The sequence below is a fragment of the Lytechinus pictus genome, chromosome 18, assembly GCF_037042905.1.
Source record: "Lytechinus pictus isolate F3 Inbred chromosome 18, Lp3.0, whole genome shotgun sequence".
Lineage (NCBI taxonomy): Eukaryota > Metazoa > Echinodermata > Echinoidea > Temnopleuroida > Toxopneustidae > Lytechinus > Lytechinus pictus.
This window is the reverse complement of record NC_087262.1, coordinates 8944584-8957744: the sequence shown is the minus strand read 5'-3', so window position 1 is coordinate 8957744 and position 13161 is coordinate 8944584. Positions and strand designations below refer to the sequence as shown.

General features: G+C 38.1%; 1 protein-coding gene across 2 annotated transcripts in view; it reads right to left on the bottom strand.

The window, feature by feature from the left end:
* Positions 1-8003, bottom strand: part of LOC129281586 (serine/threonine-protein kinase 31-like) — a 52254-nt gene extending 44251 nt beyond the window's left edge. Inside the window, exons 1-4 of one of the 2 annotated variants that reach the window (XM_064113329.1) lie at positions 7672-8003; positions 4199-4296; positions 2634-2744; positions 65-132 (exon numbers count right to left, since the gene is read on the bottom strand). In XM_064113329.1, coding sequence (XP_063969399.1) covers positions 65-132; positions 2634-2744; positions 4199-4296; positions 7672-7725 — 331 coding nt within the window. In that variant the 5' untranslated portion in view covers positions 7726-8003. The remainder of the gene's footprint in view (positions 1-64; positions 133-2633; positions 2745-4198; positions 4297-7671) is intronic. The other variant, XM_064113330.1, reaches the window with a different exon arrangement.
* Between the last annotated feature and the right edge of the window lie 5158 nt (positions 8004-13161).

Genomic DNA, 13161 nt, shown 5'->3' with positions numbered 1-13161 from the left:
AGGCCAAAAATCTGGTTGAGACGACATATAATTGCAAATATTTATAGAATGACCATAGATATACCTTTGTTATACTGTTGGGACCCTTCCTTCCAGTTTGGATCTGGACGTCCAGGAGTTGCAAGTAAAGCTCTGCGGAGAAACACCAATATGGGGCAAAGAAAATGGCTTTAACTCATCTGAGAATTATTCTAAATGTCAATTAAAAAATTATGCACATTTGTAGAATTTCACTGAACAAGCGTAATAATTACTCTTTCTTTTCATTCTTTCTGAGAAACTAAGGAAGTTTTTGTGCTTGAGAGACATCTATGGAATCATCGCACGTAAAGAGCTGCAATAATCAAAGCAGTTTAAAGAGATTTTGGTCATTATCCACTCAGAATTGAACACACGGATCGCATGTTTTTAATTTAGATAGTAGCAAGTTTTGCACTTGTTGCAAAGTGGCAACTTTAAAGGGGAAGTTCACCCTGACAAAAAGTTTATTTTAAAACTAGCAGAAAAAATGATAAAAACATTGCAGGTTTGTGAAAAATCCATTAAAGAAAAAAAAAGTTATTAGAATTCCAATCATTTGATTTGTGACATCATATATGAGCAGCTTTCCTTTATATTGAGTGGTAAAAACTCAATTGAAAATGGTGTTTACTGTACATTCAGTATATCAATCTAGACAAATCATTTTACACCCTTTTCTAAAATGCAAAAAAAAGCCATCACAAACCATTAAAATTTTAAATTTATGCATTTTATTACATAACATATGGCGCAGCAGCTTGTTCATGACCGTCACAAATCCAAATTCTAACAGCTTCCTTAATCTTTAATGGATTTTCCTCAAACCCTCACCAATACTTTTTGATCATTTTTTCTGCTATTTTTACATCAAACTTTTCTTCAGGGTGAACTTCCCCTCACTGTAACCAGTATTCCCAAACCCATTAGATACGGTTTCAATGAGCCACAGGGTAAGAACAGCCAGTACACACTAAGAGGCTGTTCACACCGCAAGGGGGGACCGTGGGCGGACCGTGGATCGCGCTATCGTAGCACATCCACGGTCCGCCCATTGGCATTCGCCGGATTCACACCGCAGTGAGATAGCGCAGTCTATCGTAGCACCCCCTTTTTTGAGAGGTCCTGTTGCCATGACGCGTGACGTCATGAGGTCAGAGCGGTCAAAGATTTCGCGCGCTATTACGAACCCGTACTAGTTAGTTGAGAGCTCGATATCGCTGTGCCTATTATGCTAGCCGGCCTACGTTTATTTCATGGCGTTGTATACATTGTGCATGTATTTCCCCGCGTGTAGAACGATGACTTCCGGCGTGCTATCGTAGCTCGGGTTCACACCGGCAGAGATAGCGCGATCTAGCACGCGCTATCTCTCGTGGACCACCCCCAAGAGGTGCTCCAGTGGCACGCCGTTTTGGCTCGCCGTGGCTCGCTGTTGGGCGGACCGAAACGACGTTGTACCTTCCACACCGCGATCTAGCGCCGGCGACAGACTGGAATACTCCCCAGGGAGTGGAGGATGTGCACACATTGTGTGCTGGAATGACCGATTGAATCCGATGACCGGGGTAATAATATATCTGTAAAGCGCTTAGACACAGCGTTCCGATGTATAAAGCGCGATATAAAAGCAGATTATTATTATCTTGGTTTTAATAAAAGCAGAAAAATAGAGAAAAATGTTGGCAAAGCCTTGGTGAAAATCATTAAACGAATAACAGCTACACATGAATTTTTCAAGTTTGTATTTTGTGACGTCACAGACAAGCAGCTCCTCCAAATAAATATCATTTTCTGAAAATAATGAAAATGGTTTTTATTTGTGGGGTGGATATATCATCAGGCACATCATTGGGGGTGATATGCCTCTGAGCAACAGCTATTTTATACATTTGCTTTTATCACCCCCGACCAGCATGTAGCACTGCAGCTCCATTCAGCTCTGTTTGTTTTTACCACATATAAAAGTCATTTATATTTGTATCATGATTTGGTCAAATAAAAAATATCATTTCATACCACCACCTACACAATAAAAAAAAATATTCAGGTTCCATGAAAAACATGAAATTCATGGAACTTCTATTACATGATATGCAGGGGAGCTACCCGCACCTGGGCCCCATCTTACAAAGAGTTGCGATTGATCCAATCAATCGCAACTATGGACGGCCAGCAGTGTCAACATATAAAATGCATGTTTCTTCAAAAATTTCTAGATATGAATGTATATCCATAAATTCATTGATTTCTTGACAATTTGGTGTGTTCTCCTTTGCTTACAAAGGACATTTTGCAAATTTCCTGTAGAAAAAGTTATGACACTGATGGATTTCCATAGAGTTACGATTGATCGGATCAATCGTAACTCTTTGTAAGACGGGGCCCTGATGTCACAAATTGAAACCATTCATAACTCACTTATTCTTTGATTGATTTTCATCAAACCATCACCAAAATTTCCCTCTAATTTTTCTGCTTTGACCAAAGCCAACCCTTTTTTAAAGGTGAACTTCCCCTTAAATGGCTGCCTGTCTGACAAGTGGCATCACGAGCACATTGACAAATGTGAGAAATAAGCACATCTGAAGCAGAATAAAAAAAAAAAATCTTACTTTCTGTTCTTCTCTGATCTCCGCACAGTGAGGACTCTTCCTTGCACCACTTTACCTTGGCAAGTGTTTATAGCCATCTCAACGGAAGAGTTATCTTCAAAATTTACAAACCTGAAACATAAAGACAGTTTGATAAGGAGCAGTCAATTAAATGATCAATGTACTAATTACCTTTAAGGGTTAATCTACAGAAAAGTCAAAAGCAAAAATGTTTCATTTAAAGATAAATACCAGTTGAGGTGACAATCTCATAATGAGTCTGAACAGAATCCAATAAACTGACTACCCAAGTGTTTGTATGTACATGTATGAATAAAAAAGTATGTGCCAAATGGCTCTGGAAGAAAGTGTGTAATTGGTGAGAAATGAGCAAAAAAATGTCGGGTATTTTTCCAAGCAATATTAATACACTGTCCTGCATATGCCTTTTTGTGTTAGTTATCATCAGAATTATCAGTTTTCAGCTGAAATTTCATGATTTCACAAAGATGAGTTGATTTCAATGTACCAGATCTATATCTATGATATGGTGGTAATTAACCTTGATTTTTACAAGCTTTCTTGTGAAAAAATTGTTTTCTGCAAATACTTTCTTGTACATTTTATGGGTTCCAAAAGAAACTGATCAAGCTTGTACAAGGGCACTGTACAAATTCCACTCTGTCAAAATGAACAATATTTTTACACATAGTATGCTAATTTCAATAATCTTTACTAAGCACATGTCAATACTTTGGATTCAACAGCCAATTGATGTGAGGGGATGTAGCCTCTCTGTAAGTGTATTTGAAACAATCTCTGAATTATTGACATGTGCTCAGTAAAGGTTATTGAAGCAAGCCTGTGTAAACAAATAGATAAGTGTTCATTTTGACTGAATGGAATTTGTGCATTGCCCTTGAACAAGTTTGATCAGTCTCTTTTGGAACCCATAAATCAGGGTGTTGTAGCTGTCTCTAAAGAGGATTTTTTTCATACAATGTAAGGGGAATTATAAGCTTTAAGTCCAAAGGATCGCAAATTATCCCTTTTTTAGTGTGGGGGCAGAGGGGGGGGGGGAACTAACCACAAACAGAAAGTAGAGAGCAATAAATAGATAAAATAAAATAAGAGTTGAGGTCAATTGCATAGTGAGCCCAAAATTTTAAGGGCGTTTTAGGCAGAATTCATCAAAATTGGCGAGCAAGCACAGTGAGCAAGCAAAAATTTCAACAATTTTATAACAAAAATCAAATTTGTGATAGATTTTTACATAATATTCAGAAAATAATTTCACCTCTCTCTCTTTCCTTTTCTTTCTTTTTCTCTTTTTTTCTTGGTCTTGAATTTTTTTTCCTCCGGGGGGGGGGGGGGGGGGGGGGGCAAGCCCCCTTCCCCCTCTATATGCCACTGATGGCAGTGATTTTGATTTCTTTTTTTTAAAACTCATTGCTAAAGCATGAATGCTTCTAAGCAAGCAACCAGAGGACCAATGACTTAAGGTCTTTTCCAAGGGACTCATTTGCTATGTACCCCATGTGGGACACAAACTCTGACACTGGAAATCTCTTGAATTTAATCCTCACCCGTATTTGAACATTTGTGTTCCATCTTTGGGCTTGCCATCTTTCAAGAAAGCCGATGCGATTGGTCCCATCTCGACAAAAAGCTGACGGAAATCATTCTGGAAAAGAAATAGATAAAACTTTGATAACAAAACTTGAAGAACCATGGCAAGATAAACCTGCGAGAAATCGTTTTATAATCTTATTAAATGTTTGACATTCTTAATGTCTTTTTTATTTTTTTACAATTTGTAAAAAATCACAGCTTATATTAGATCATGTGCAGTGAAAGATTGCAACAAAGTGAAATAATTGTGCCCAACAGAAATTTCATTTTCCTATAGTAAAAAAAATGCATGAGGAAAAGGCAATCTCAGCACATACACAAATAAATAAGGGTTTCCAATTTATCTCTAATTACTATACCCGTGTATGTGGCAAGCATGCTAAACATCTGCCGCCCTCTGTATGCATCTCGATGATTAGCTACTAACAAAGAGGACAAGATGGCCACGTTAACATCGGTACCGGTAAGTGACATATTTTTATCATAATATTTTGTTTGTTTGTTTGAATTCATATTGTGTTATAAATATAATCAATAATGTACATGTATAGGATCTAAAATACATGTATGTCGGAAATTAACTTCTAGCCCTTTAACATGATTTATTTCGGGCTGGAAATTTTACAGGGAAAGTAGAAATCTCCCAGGGGGGGGGGGGGCTTAGTTGAGACCCCCATTTTCAGCCTAAATTTCTGTTCCAGAGCATCACCATGAATCTGAATCTAGCAAGACGTGCACGCGCTTTTTTTATGTAGCCGCTACCAATTACGCCTGTACGATCTAATGAGTTCCGGAGACAACCCTTTTTTATGTGGTCAGTTCAAGAGCATTGCATTTTTAGCAATCGTTAATCCAAGAGCCATTCCAGAGACCCCCACAGCTCAATTCATGAATATTCATGATAGGACTATATAGATCAAGATCGTTTCGCATTTCAGATCGGGATCGTTTTGCATTTCAGATCTCGATCTATAGTCCATCATGAACATTCATGAATTGAGCTGCGATTTCTGCGCATGCGCAATTTGGGTTTGGAATCAACAGTGAGGAAACCGATACTGGCTCTATATCACCAATTTTGAGACTGATAGAAGCATGGAAAAGAAGTGAAACTTTGTGAAATGTAAGATGAGTTGTTATATGATGGGGAACTAAAGCTGAGCACTTTGTTTACAAACGATAAAATTTATGCCAATTTTAATATTTGAACAAATTATCTTTCACTTATTTGTGGAAAACATTCCAAAGATCATTAACCAAGAAGAAAATATCACAAAACTCACTAATACCAAAATCCCGCCGTCTTTTCTACGTGCCTTGAACGAAGCCAGCAGCGCAAATATTCACTTAGAAAAGAAAAGAACACGAAAAAAAAAGAAGGAAAAAAAAAAAGAAAAAAAGCATAAGAAAATAAAAGAAAACAGAAAAAACAAGTCAAAAGGAGAAGAAAAAAAAATGGAAAAAAAATGTGAAGGAAAAAAAAAAGAGAAAGTAAGAAAAAGAGAAGAAAGAAAAAAAAAGGATGAAGGGAAAGAATTTTCCATCCTCACAAAGAAGGCTCCAAATCAAAGCAATGGCAAAAAATTGTCATTTTCTGACTGGTTGCCAATCCAACACAAGACAGAAGATGAAGCACTACTGAATGGTGCGCCGTATAAGCTAAAACAACAACAACCAAAAAAGAAAAATTAAAGGCCAAGTCCACCCCAGAAAACAATCAAATCCCACATGTTCAGGTAGAAATAAAACTTTGTTTCACAGGACATTGAGGAGAAAATTCCAATATTTCATATTTCATATAATAAAATACAAAAGAAATAGTGAGTGATGTCATCGGTCCCCTCATTTGCATACTGACCAGGATGTGCATATAACTGTTTGGTGAAATTTAGCAAAACTTTAAAATGTCATAACTTTCTTATTTCAGATCCGATTTTGATGAAATTTTCAGTGTTATTCTTGTTTGATTTTTCTCTTTCTATTCAAATCATCTTATTGTTGGGGTGGACTTGTCCTTTAACAGAAAAAAAACAAAAGGAGAAAAAAATGGGGGAAAAAAATGAGAAGGAAAAAAAAAGAAAGTAAAATAGAAAAAAAAAATGAAGGGAAAGAAGTTTCCATCCTCATCACCTCACAAAGAAGGCTCCAAAACAAAGCAGTGGCAAAAATAATCATTTTTAATTTTCTGAATTAACTCAACACAATCGACAGAAGAAGATTCGTTTGTAAACAAACGTTCCACCAAACATGACTTAACAGTAAAAAGATTGGACACTATGCCGACTTTGCTTAACGCTTTGCATCAATTTACGTGTAAAATAGTTTTTTGTACCCTTGTAGTGTCTTTGATATGAAGATAAATCGCGCGCCCTCTTTAGCTAATTAGACTAAAAATTTCAGAAATGGAAGAAAGCTCCATATTTTGTCAACGAGAAGAAAAATCAGCGCTTAAATGACGCTATTTGAGGGCCATATTCATGATAGGGGGTATTGACTTCACATTGTTCGGTACGTTTCCTAGAAGGACTTGATTTTATAAAAGCTATTCTTATATTCGCTCAAGTCAAAGGCCATCATGGCCAGGCCATGCAAGTGTTGCAATTTAGCTAACCCAGGGAGCTCCGGCCCGCTTCGGGCTGGAGCCCAGGACTCGTCCGTGTAATACTAGGCAGACATGGGCGCTCTCAAAAATGGGGTAGAATGGGGTTGCAATAGCACTCCAAATAAAAGGGGAAAAAATAAATTATGCACCGACTTACCTCGATTGTTTATATGGATCGATGAAGGTCTAATGAGTAACATGACACAGAATCCTGACATTGAGGCACAAACTGGACCCTCAAGAAAAGGAAAAGTTAGACCTCCATGACGTTGCGTTCGTTCTCGGTATCGATCGGCCATTTTGTTTTCAATTTTGAAAGAATGAGAACGAACGCGACAGAAGTTTTCCTTTTTTTGAGGGTCCAGATCCAGTTTGTGCCTCGATGTCAGGATTCTGTGTCACGATAGACCTTCAATCTTCATCCATATAATCAAGGTAAGTGCATATCTATTTTCCCCCTTTTATTTGGGGTGCTATTGCGACCCCATTCTACCCCATTTTGGAGAGTATCCTCTGCCTAATATTACACGGACGAGTCCTGGGGCTGGGTTACAATTTAGCATGTGCCGTTTTCCTGTAGGCCTAGTACTCTGACTCTGTACGCCTTCACGGCAGCATGTAATGCAGCCATGGGTGAACCCAAGGAGCCATCGCCCGCCCACCACGAGAAAAAAATGCACTAAAGACAAAGTAAAGAAACGTTACTACTAGGCCCTACTGCCCTAAATCTTTCTTAGTTAAACTTAAAATAAAAAAACACCCTGAAATTTTTGATTGATTTATGATGGTTTCTACTTTCTTGTCATAATTTCACAATCTACTCACCTCAGTAAACGTCTTTGGGAGATTTCCCACGTATATGCTACCCTTGTTGGACATGACAAGGGCCGAAGGGGTTTTTAGAAGAATGTAAAACCAGTATTCTCTTTCGTCCAAATCACGTGAGTTTAACAATCAATGTACGCAACGGCGACTTACGTACCGGCCTGGGCTTGGGGGGTAACGGCGGGGCAGCACTGCGTTGGACGTGTGGATTCCTGTACTAGCAGAGACTGTCACGTTTTGGAAATTGATGTTTGTAAACACGTGCGCAATCGATAGGCCAGCGCCACGAGTGTGAAATGCAAAAAGGGCGCTGTTCGTATCAGCGCCACGTCGTCTGCTAGTGCTTGAGAGATAGAGAGAGAGAAAAAATGGAATGTAAATTCATTTATAATTTCATTTTGCTTTTCTTTTGCATCTATTAATTTCAATTTTTTGACATTATATAGTATACATTGCCAAAGAAAAGTAAAATTAATACACAAATGAATTTACACATAATGCCAGAAAAGTAAAAATTAATCTACCATGACTTATCTCCTGTTTGCAAAAAGAGAACGATGAAAGTGGAGGTGAAGCAGAGTCCTTACGTCCCTCAGATCAAAATGTTTCAGAGAAGATGCATTTGCCCCCCCCCCCATCCCATCCAAAGTTGTCTCACAAGAAACTATACTACTTGAGTTAACAAAAATGGTTGTTGAAATGTCCCTGAACGCATTCCATTATAAATCTATGATACTCTAAATAGGATTTCGGGCAAAATTCTTTTAAAGTTGCAAGCGAGCAAAAACATTTTAATTACAAAAAATCAACTTTGTAATATATTTTGATATAATAATAAAAAATAATATCATAATTCTCCCTTTTCTCTTTCCCAATCTCTATTTTTTTTTGGTCGTGATTTTTTTTGTTGGGGGGAGGGGCAGGCGCCCCTAAGCCCCCCCCCCCCCTCTTTATGAAGCTGGGCGGGTGCCATTGAAGTTCCCATTCCCTACCATAATTTGTTCATGGGTCTCTAAAATTTGATAAAATCGTTCTTGAAAATGAGCACTTTTCGTTCGTTCACTTAAAGGGGAACCAACCCAAATAAAAACTTGTTTTTATAAGGAAAAGAAATATTGGACAAACAACAAGAAAGTTATGAATTTTTAAAAGTTGTAAATATTGGTAATCACTATACCCATGGAGAATTCAAATTGGCCACATATGGGATGTCATAGTGATGTAAGGCAAGGACTACTCTTCCATATTGTACTCCAATACATATTGTGGCTAAAATGTCATTTTTCCTAAAAGTTTTATTCCAAATTATATTTTTCTTTCATGAGGACATAAAACAGTATACTACCTGGGTTATATTTAGATTACTGCCCCAGGGGAATGGGTACTTAGGAGAAAACCACAAATCCCTGATAATAAAGTACATGGCCTATGGGAAAGTTGTCCTTGCCCCTTGTCACAATTTACTTACCCAGTTGCCAATTTGAAATCTACATAGTATTAGTGATCTCAATTTTAAAGCAGCTATAACTTTCTTATAGCTTGTCCGATTTCTTTCAAACTTTCACCATTCTGTTTAATCTATTTTTCTCCTTCCCAACACAACATTTTATGGCCGAGGCTGGATTCCCCTTTAATATTGTCTCTCTCCCGTATAGATAAATGAAATGCCTGGAGAGAGAAACACGACAATCCCCTTTTTAATTCCCGCTCACCTCTTTATCGTGAAGTGAAATCACATGCCCTCATTTGCACGTACAAGACCCACCGTCCCCCGATGGATGCTATGGAGATGAACACTCAAGCATTTTTCTTCGATCGGTCGCTACGCTCCCTTACATATTTTTTTTTTTGGGGGGGGCGGGCGGTGAGGGGGGGGGGGGCTAGCTCCTATGTGAGATAATAATTTCCCGCGTACACTATTTGCCCACGATAGGCAATTTTCATTGTAGACCCTATTTAATAGAAGAAAAAAAACATCGAATTTTTTTTTTTTCAAGGCCCCAGACGCCCCGACAAATTTTAAGATCTATAGGTTATCTGATAATTATCCTACACAGAATCACATTTCCGATTATTTTTTCTTTTTAATATCACAGCGTCTTATCCTCAACTGCTCAATGCCTAATAATTAGCGTCATATCCTCGGTGAATTTCATTGGATTATTAGAAGAATGTGCATCTTGAAGGTTTCTTGAACTAATTAGAACCTCCAGGCAGTTTTTAATTTCCTGTCTTGTCATAAAAGAATAAAAGAAGAGACACACCCTCATCGTGCCAAAATGAGCGGTAAATATCCATCGGAAAATCAGGTAGATTAAGGCAGGGGCGGATCCAGCATTATTCGAAGGGGGGGGCATATTTTCCCGAGGAAAAATTTGACAAGCAAAAAAAGGGGGTTTTAACAAAAAATTAAGGTGATTTCGTCCACGAAAAAATTGACAAGCCCCCCCCCCCCCCCTGTCTTGTCGTTATAAACAAGAATACAAGAAGAGACACACCCTCATCGTGCCAAAATGAGCGGTAAATATCCATCGGAAAATCAGGTAGATTAAGGCAGGGGCGGATCCAGCATTATTCGAAGGGGGGGGCATATTTTCCCGAGGAAAAATTTGACAAGCAAAAAAAAGGGGGTCTTAACCAAAATCTAAGGGTATTTTGTCCACGAAAAAAAATGACAAAAAGGTTCACTTTCAAGGGGGGTGGGCACACTTATGTTTTAACTGCATTTTTACTTTACAAATGTTAATTGTGCCTCTCAAAGGGGGGGGGGGGCAAGGGATTAAGGCCAAAGCGCGGGCGGGTTTATGTAACAGATTTAAGAACTTTTTTGATTGAATTTAGGCAGGTCTTCAGAGCGAAGTTCTCGCAATTCTCTCTGCTTCACTTGCGCTCTCCTCCGAGTTGACGAGACTTCATAAACCAACAACATTCATTGGCTCTGTGCCATCCAGTGTCCTTTATCACAAGCATTAGCAAATAATCTTAGAACGGATTTTATGTTTGATAGCATTGATAGGTATCATGATAATTAATCGGCTCCATGACATTTGCCCCGGCGACAATATTGCTCTAGTGGAAAATCTACATGTTAAGCCAAACATAACACGACCTAATCCCCAGAACTAAATAAACCCTAATCCTTATCTTTGCATCATTCTGAAACAAAAACTCTATTACAATCCTAACCCTAACCCTATATTCCCCCTGAGATATCAAGACCGGATCAAATGTCGCAGGAGCAAATGTCGTGTCAATCACACGATCAAATTCTTTATTTGTGTTACAGGACGAAGAAGCTATATATCCAGGGCCCCGTGACACAAACCATGGTAACTGATCTTAGAACAGATTTTACGTTTGATTTCCTTGACCGCTATATGTATAATACACAATTATGTTACATATAGAAGTGAACTCTCTCCCTCCTTTCACGTAGGCCTACATCTTTATCCTTTTGCTTCCTCGTTTCTCTATGCCAACTCTCCCTCTTTCTCTCTCTCTCTCTCTCTTTCTTTATTTTTGCTTGGGCTTCAATTGTTATTTTTTTTACATATATAATGATCAGAACTTTGAAAATATCGCTATTATTGTCAAAATAGTTACCTAAATGATTTCCATGTTCACTGTAACAACCTGTTTATTTTTGTGTTTTAAGGTCTGGTCCCACTGGCCGACGGACACAAAACGAATTCATGAATACAGTGGACAAGCAAAATTTCGGGGTGGGTCCATCTGTGTTCGCTCCAGACAATGAAAAAAAATAATAAAAAAATGGGCGAACAAGGAAATCACAGTGGACGGATGCTCGATGGATAAAGAGCGTATTATACATGTAAGCAAAGAGTACATAACGTTTTATCCGCTTTACATCCTCTTTGTATTAAAGTGCAGTGCGACCAAGCCTTTATATTCGATATTAATTTTTCTAAGTAATATTTAAACATGATTGATAATTTTTTTTTCGTCTATATTTTCATATATCACTCTTCTCATCTCTCCCTCTCTCCCTCCTCTCTCACTTACACACTCTCCCTTTCTCCCTTGCGTTATTATTGTTATTATTATGGCAGCAATTAGTTTGTTTTTTATTCCCGTACATTTTCCCATCTTATTTTTACTTTTATCTCTTGCTTGCTTATTGCTATATTACACTGTAAAAACGCTGTTTAAAATTTGAAGCACGTTTATTTGCATGTGAAACCCTACCCTTAAAATATTAGAAATTGGAAATTTGACAGTATAACACGTAGCTTTCCTAACAAAATATATATACCCCTTTTCCAGTATTTTAAATAGCGTTTTTGACACCCTTATTACGTTACATAGAGAACGTGCCCACTTTTGAAAAAGAAATTCCTTTTTACGCACGGTCACGCCTGGTATCCACTCGTCAATGGAAGTGGACCCCCCCCCCCCCCGGGGCGGCTACCTCGAGCTTTATAGGAGGAACCAAATGTGGCTATGGGGAGCGTTTCACGAAAGGACCTGTCAGACGTTTTATCCGACAAGTAATGTTTTATCCGACAGTTACTATGGTAACAGTGCCTCTCAGCCAATCATAATCAAGGAAAGTTGCCAGACCTGACAACTTGTAGGACGAAAATGTTGACGAAACGCTCCCCTGGAAACTCTATCTAAATCGGATTTGTCGCTGTTACCATAGTAGTAACCAGAATTTTGTCTCTAGTGATAATAACTCGAATTCAATATAATTGCCGTGATAAAAAAAAACCTGTTTTCAAAAGAAATTATTAAAGCTCCCAAAATGGGTTCCGCGCGAAGTGCAGAAGCTAAAACGTATATATAAATTGGGAACAGAAGTGGTATAAAATGCCTACAAAGATCATATGGGATTGCAAAAACTTTAAATTTCTTTCGCTTGCAACACAGAGTAGAAGACAGGTAGGCCTATATGCTGGAGGAAATATTCCTTCCCATGAATGGCGCTGAAGCTCTTAATTTATTAAATTTTTCTTAAACTTTAACCTGCTTTAATTTTGATATTTCTGAAATTATATAGCTCCATTAAGAAGAAAAAAAAGAGCTCAAAATGTGAAAGGGAAGATGCAAGCTAAAAGAGGGACTTTCCCTTTTCATGAACGCGAAGCACAGAAACCTCTGTAATTTATTTTAGAAGATTTTTTGGGGTAATTGTGCTCACATAAATAAGCGCTTCCCTTTGTATGATTAAGAATCTTCAGTGATTTTCTAAATCTGAACTAATGGCGTAACACAAGACAGGAGATGAATGTGCAGCGATAAAGTTTCATCGTACATACTTGTGCACATAGCACAGCACGAATGCCTCCCCCTTTCCGCAGATTCTTTGCCAAAAATTGCTTGCTGAAAAGCGGAAAATAGCATTTGGGGACTCGGGGAGTGACGGTATAGTGTTTACCTCCTCGCTCTGAACAGAAGAGCCGAACTTTTGTGTCAATTCAATTGAAAAACAATTACATTTCATACTCTTTACACGATGATTTTCTGGCA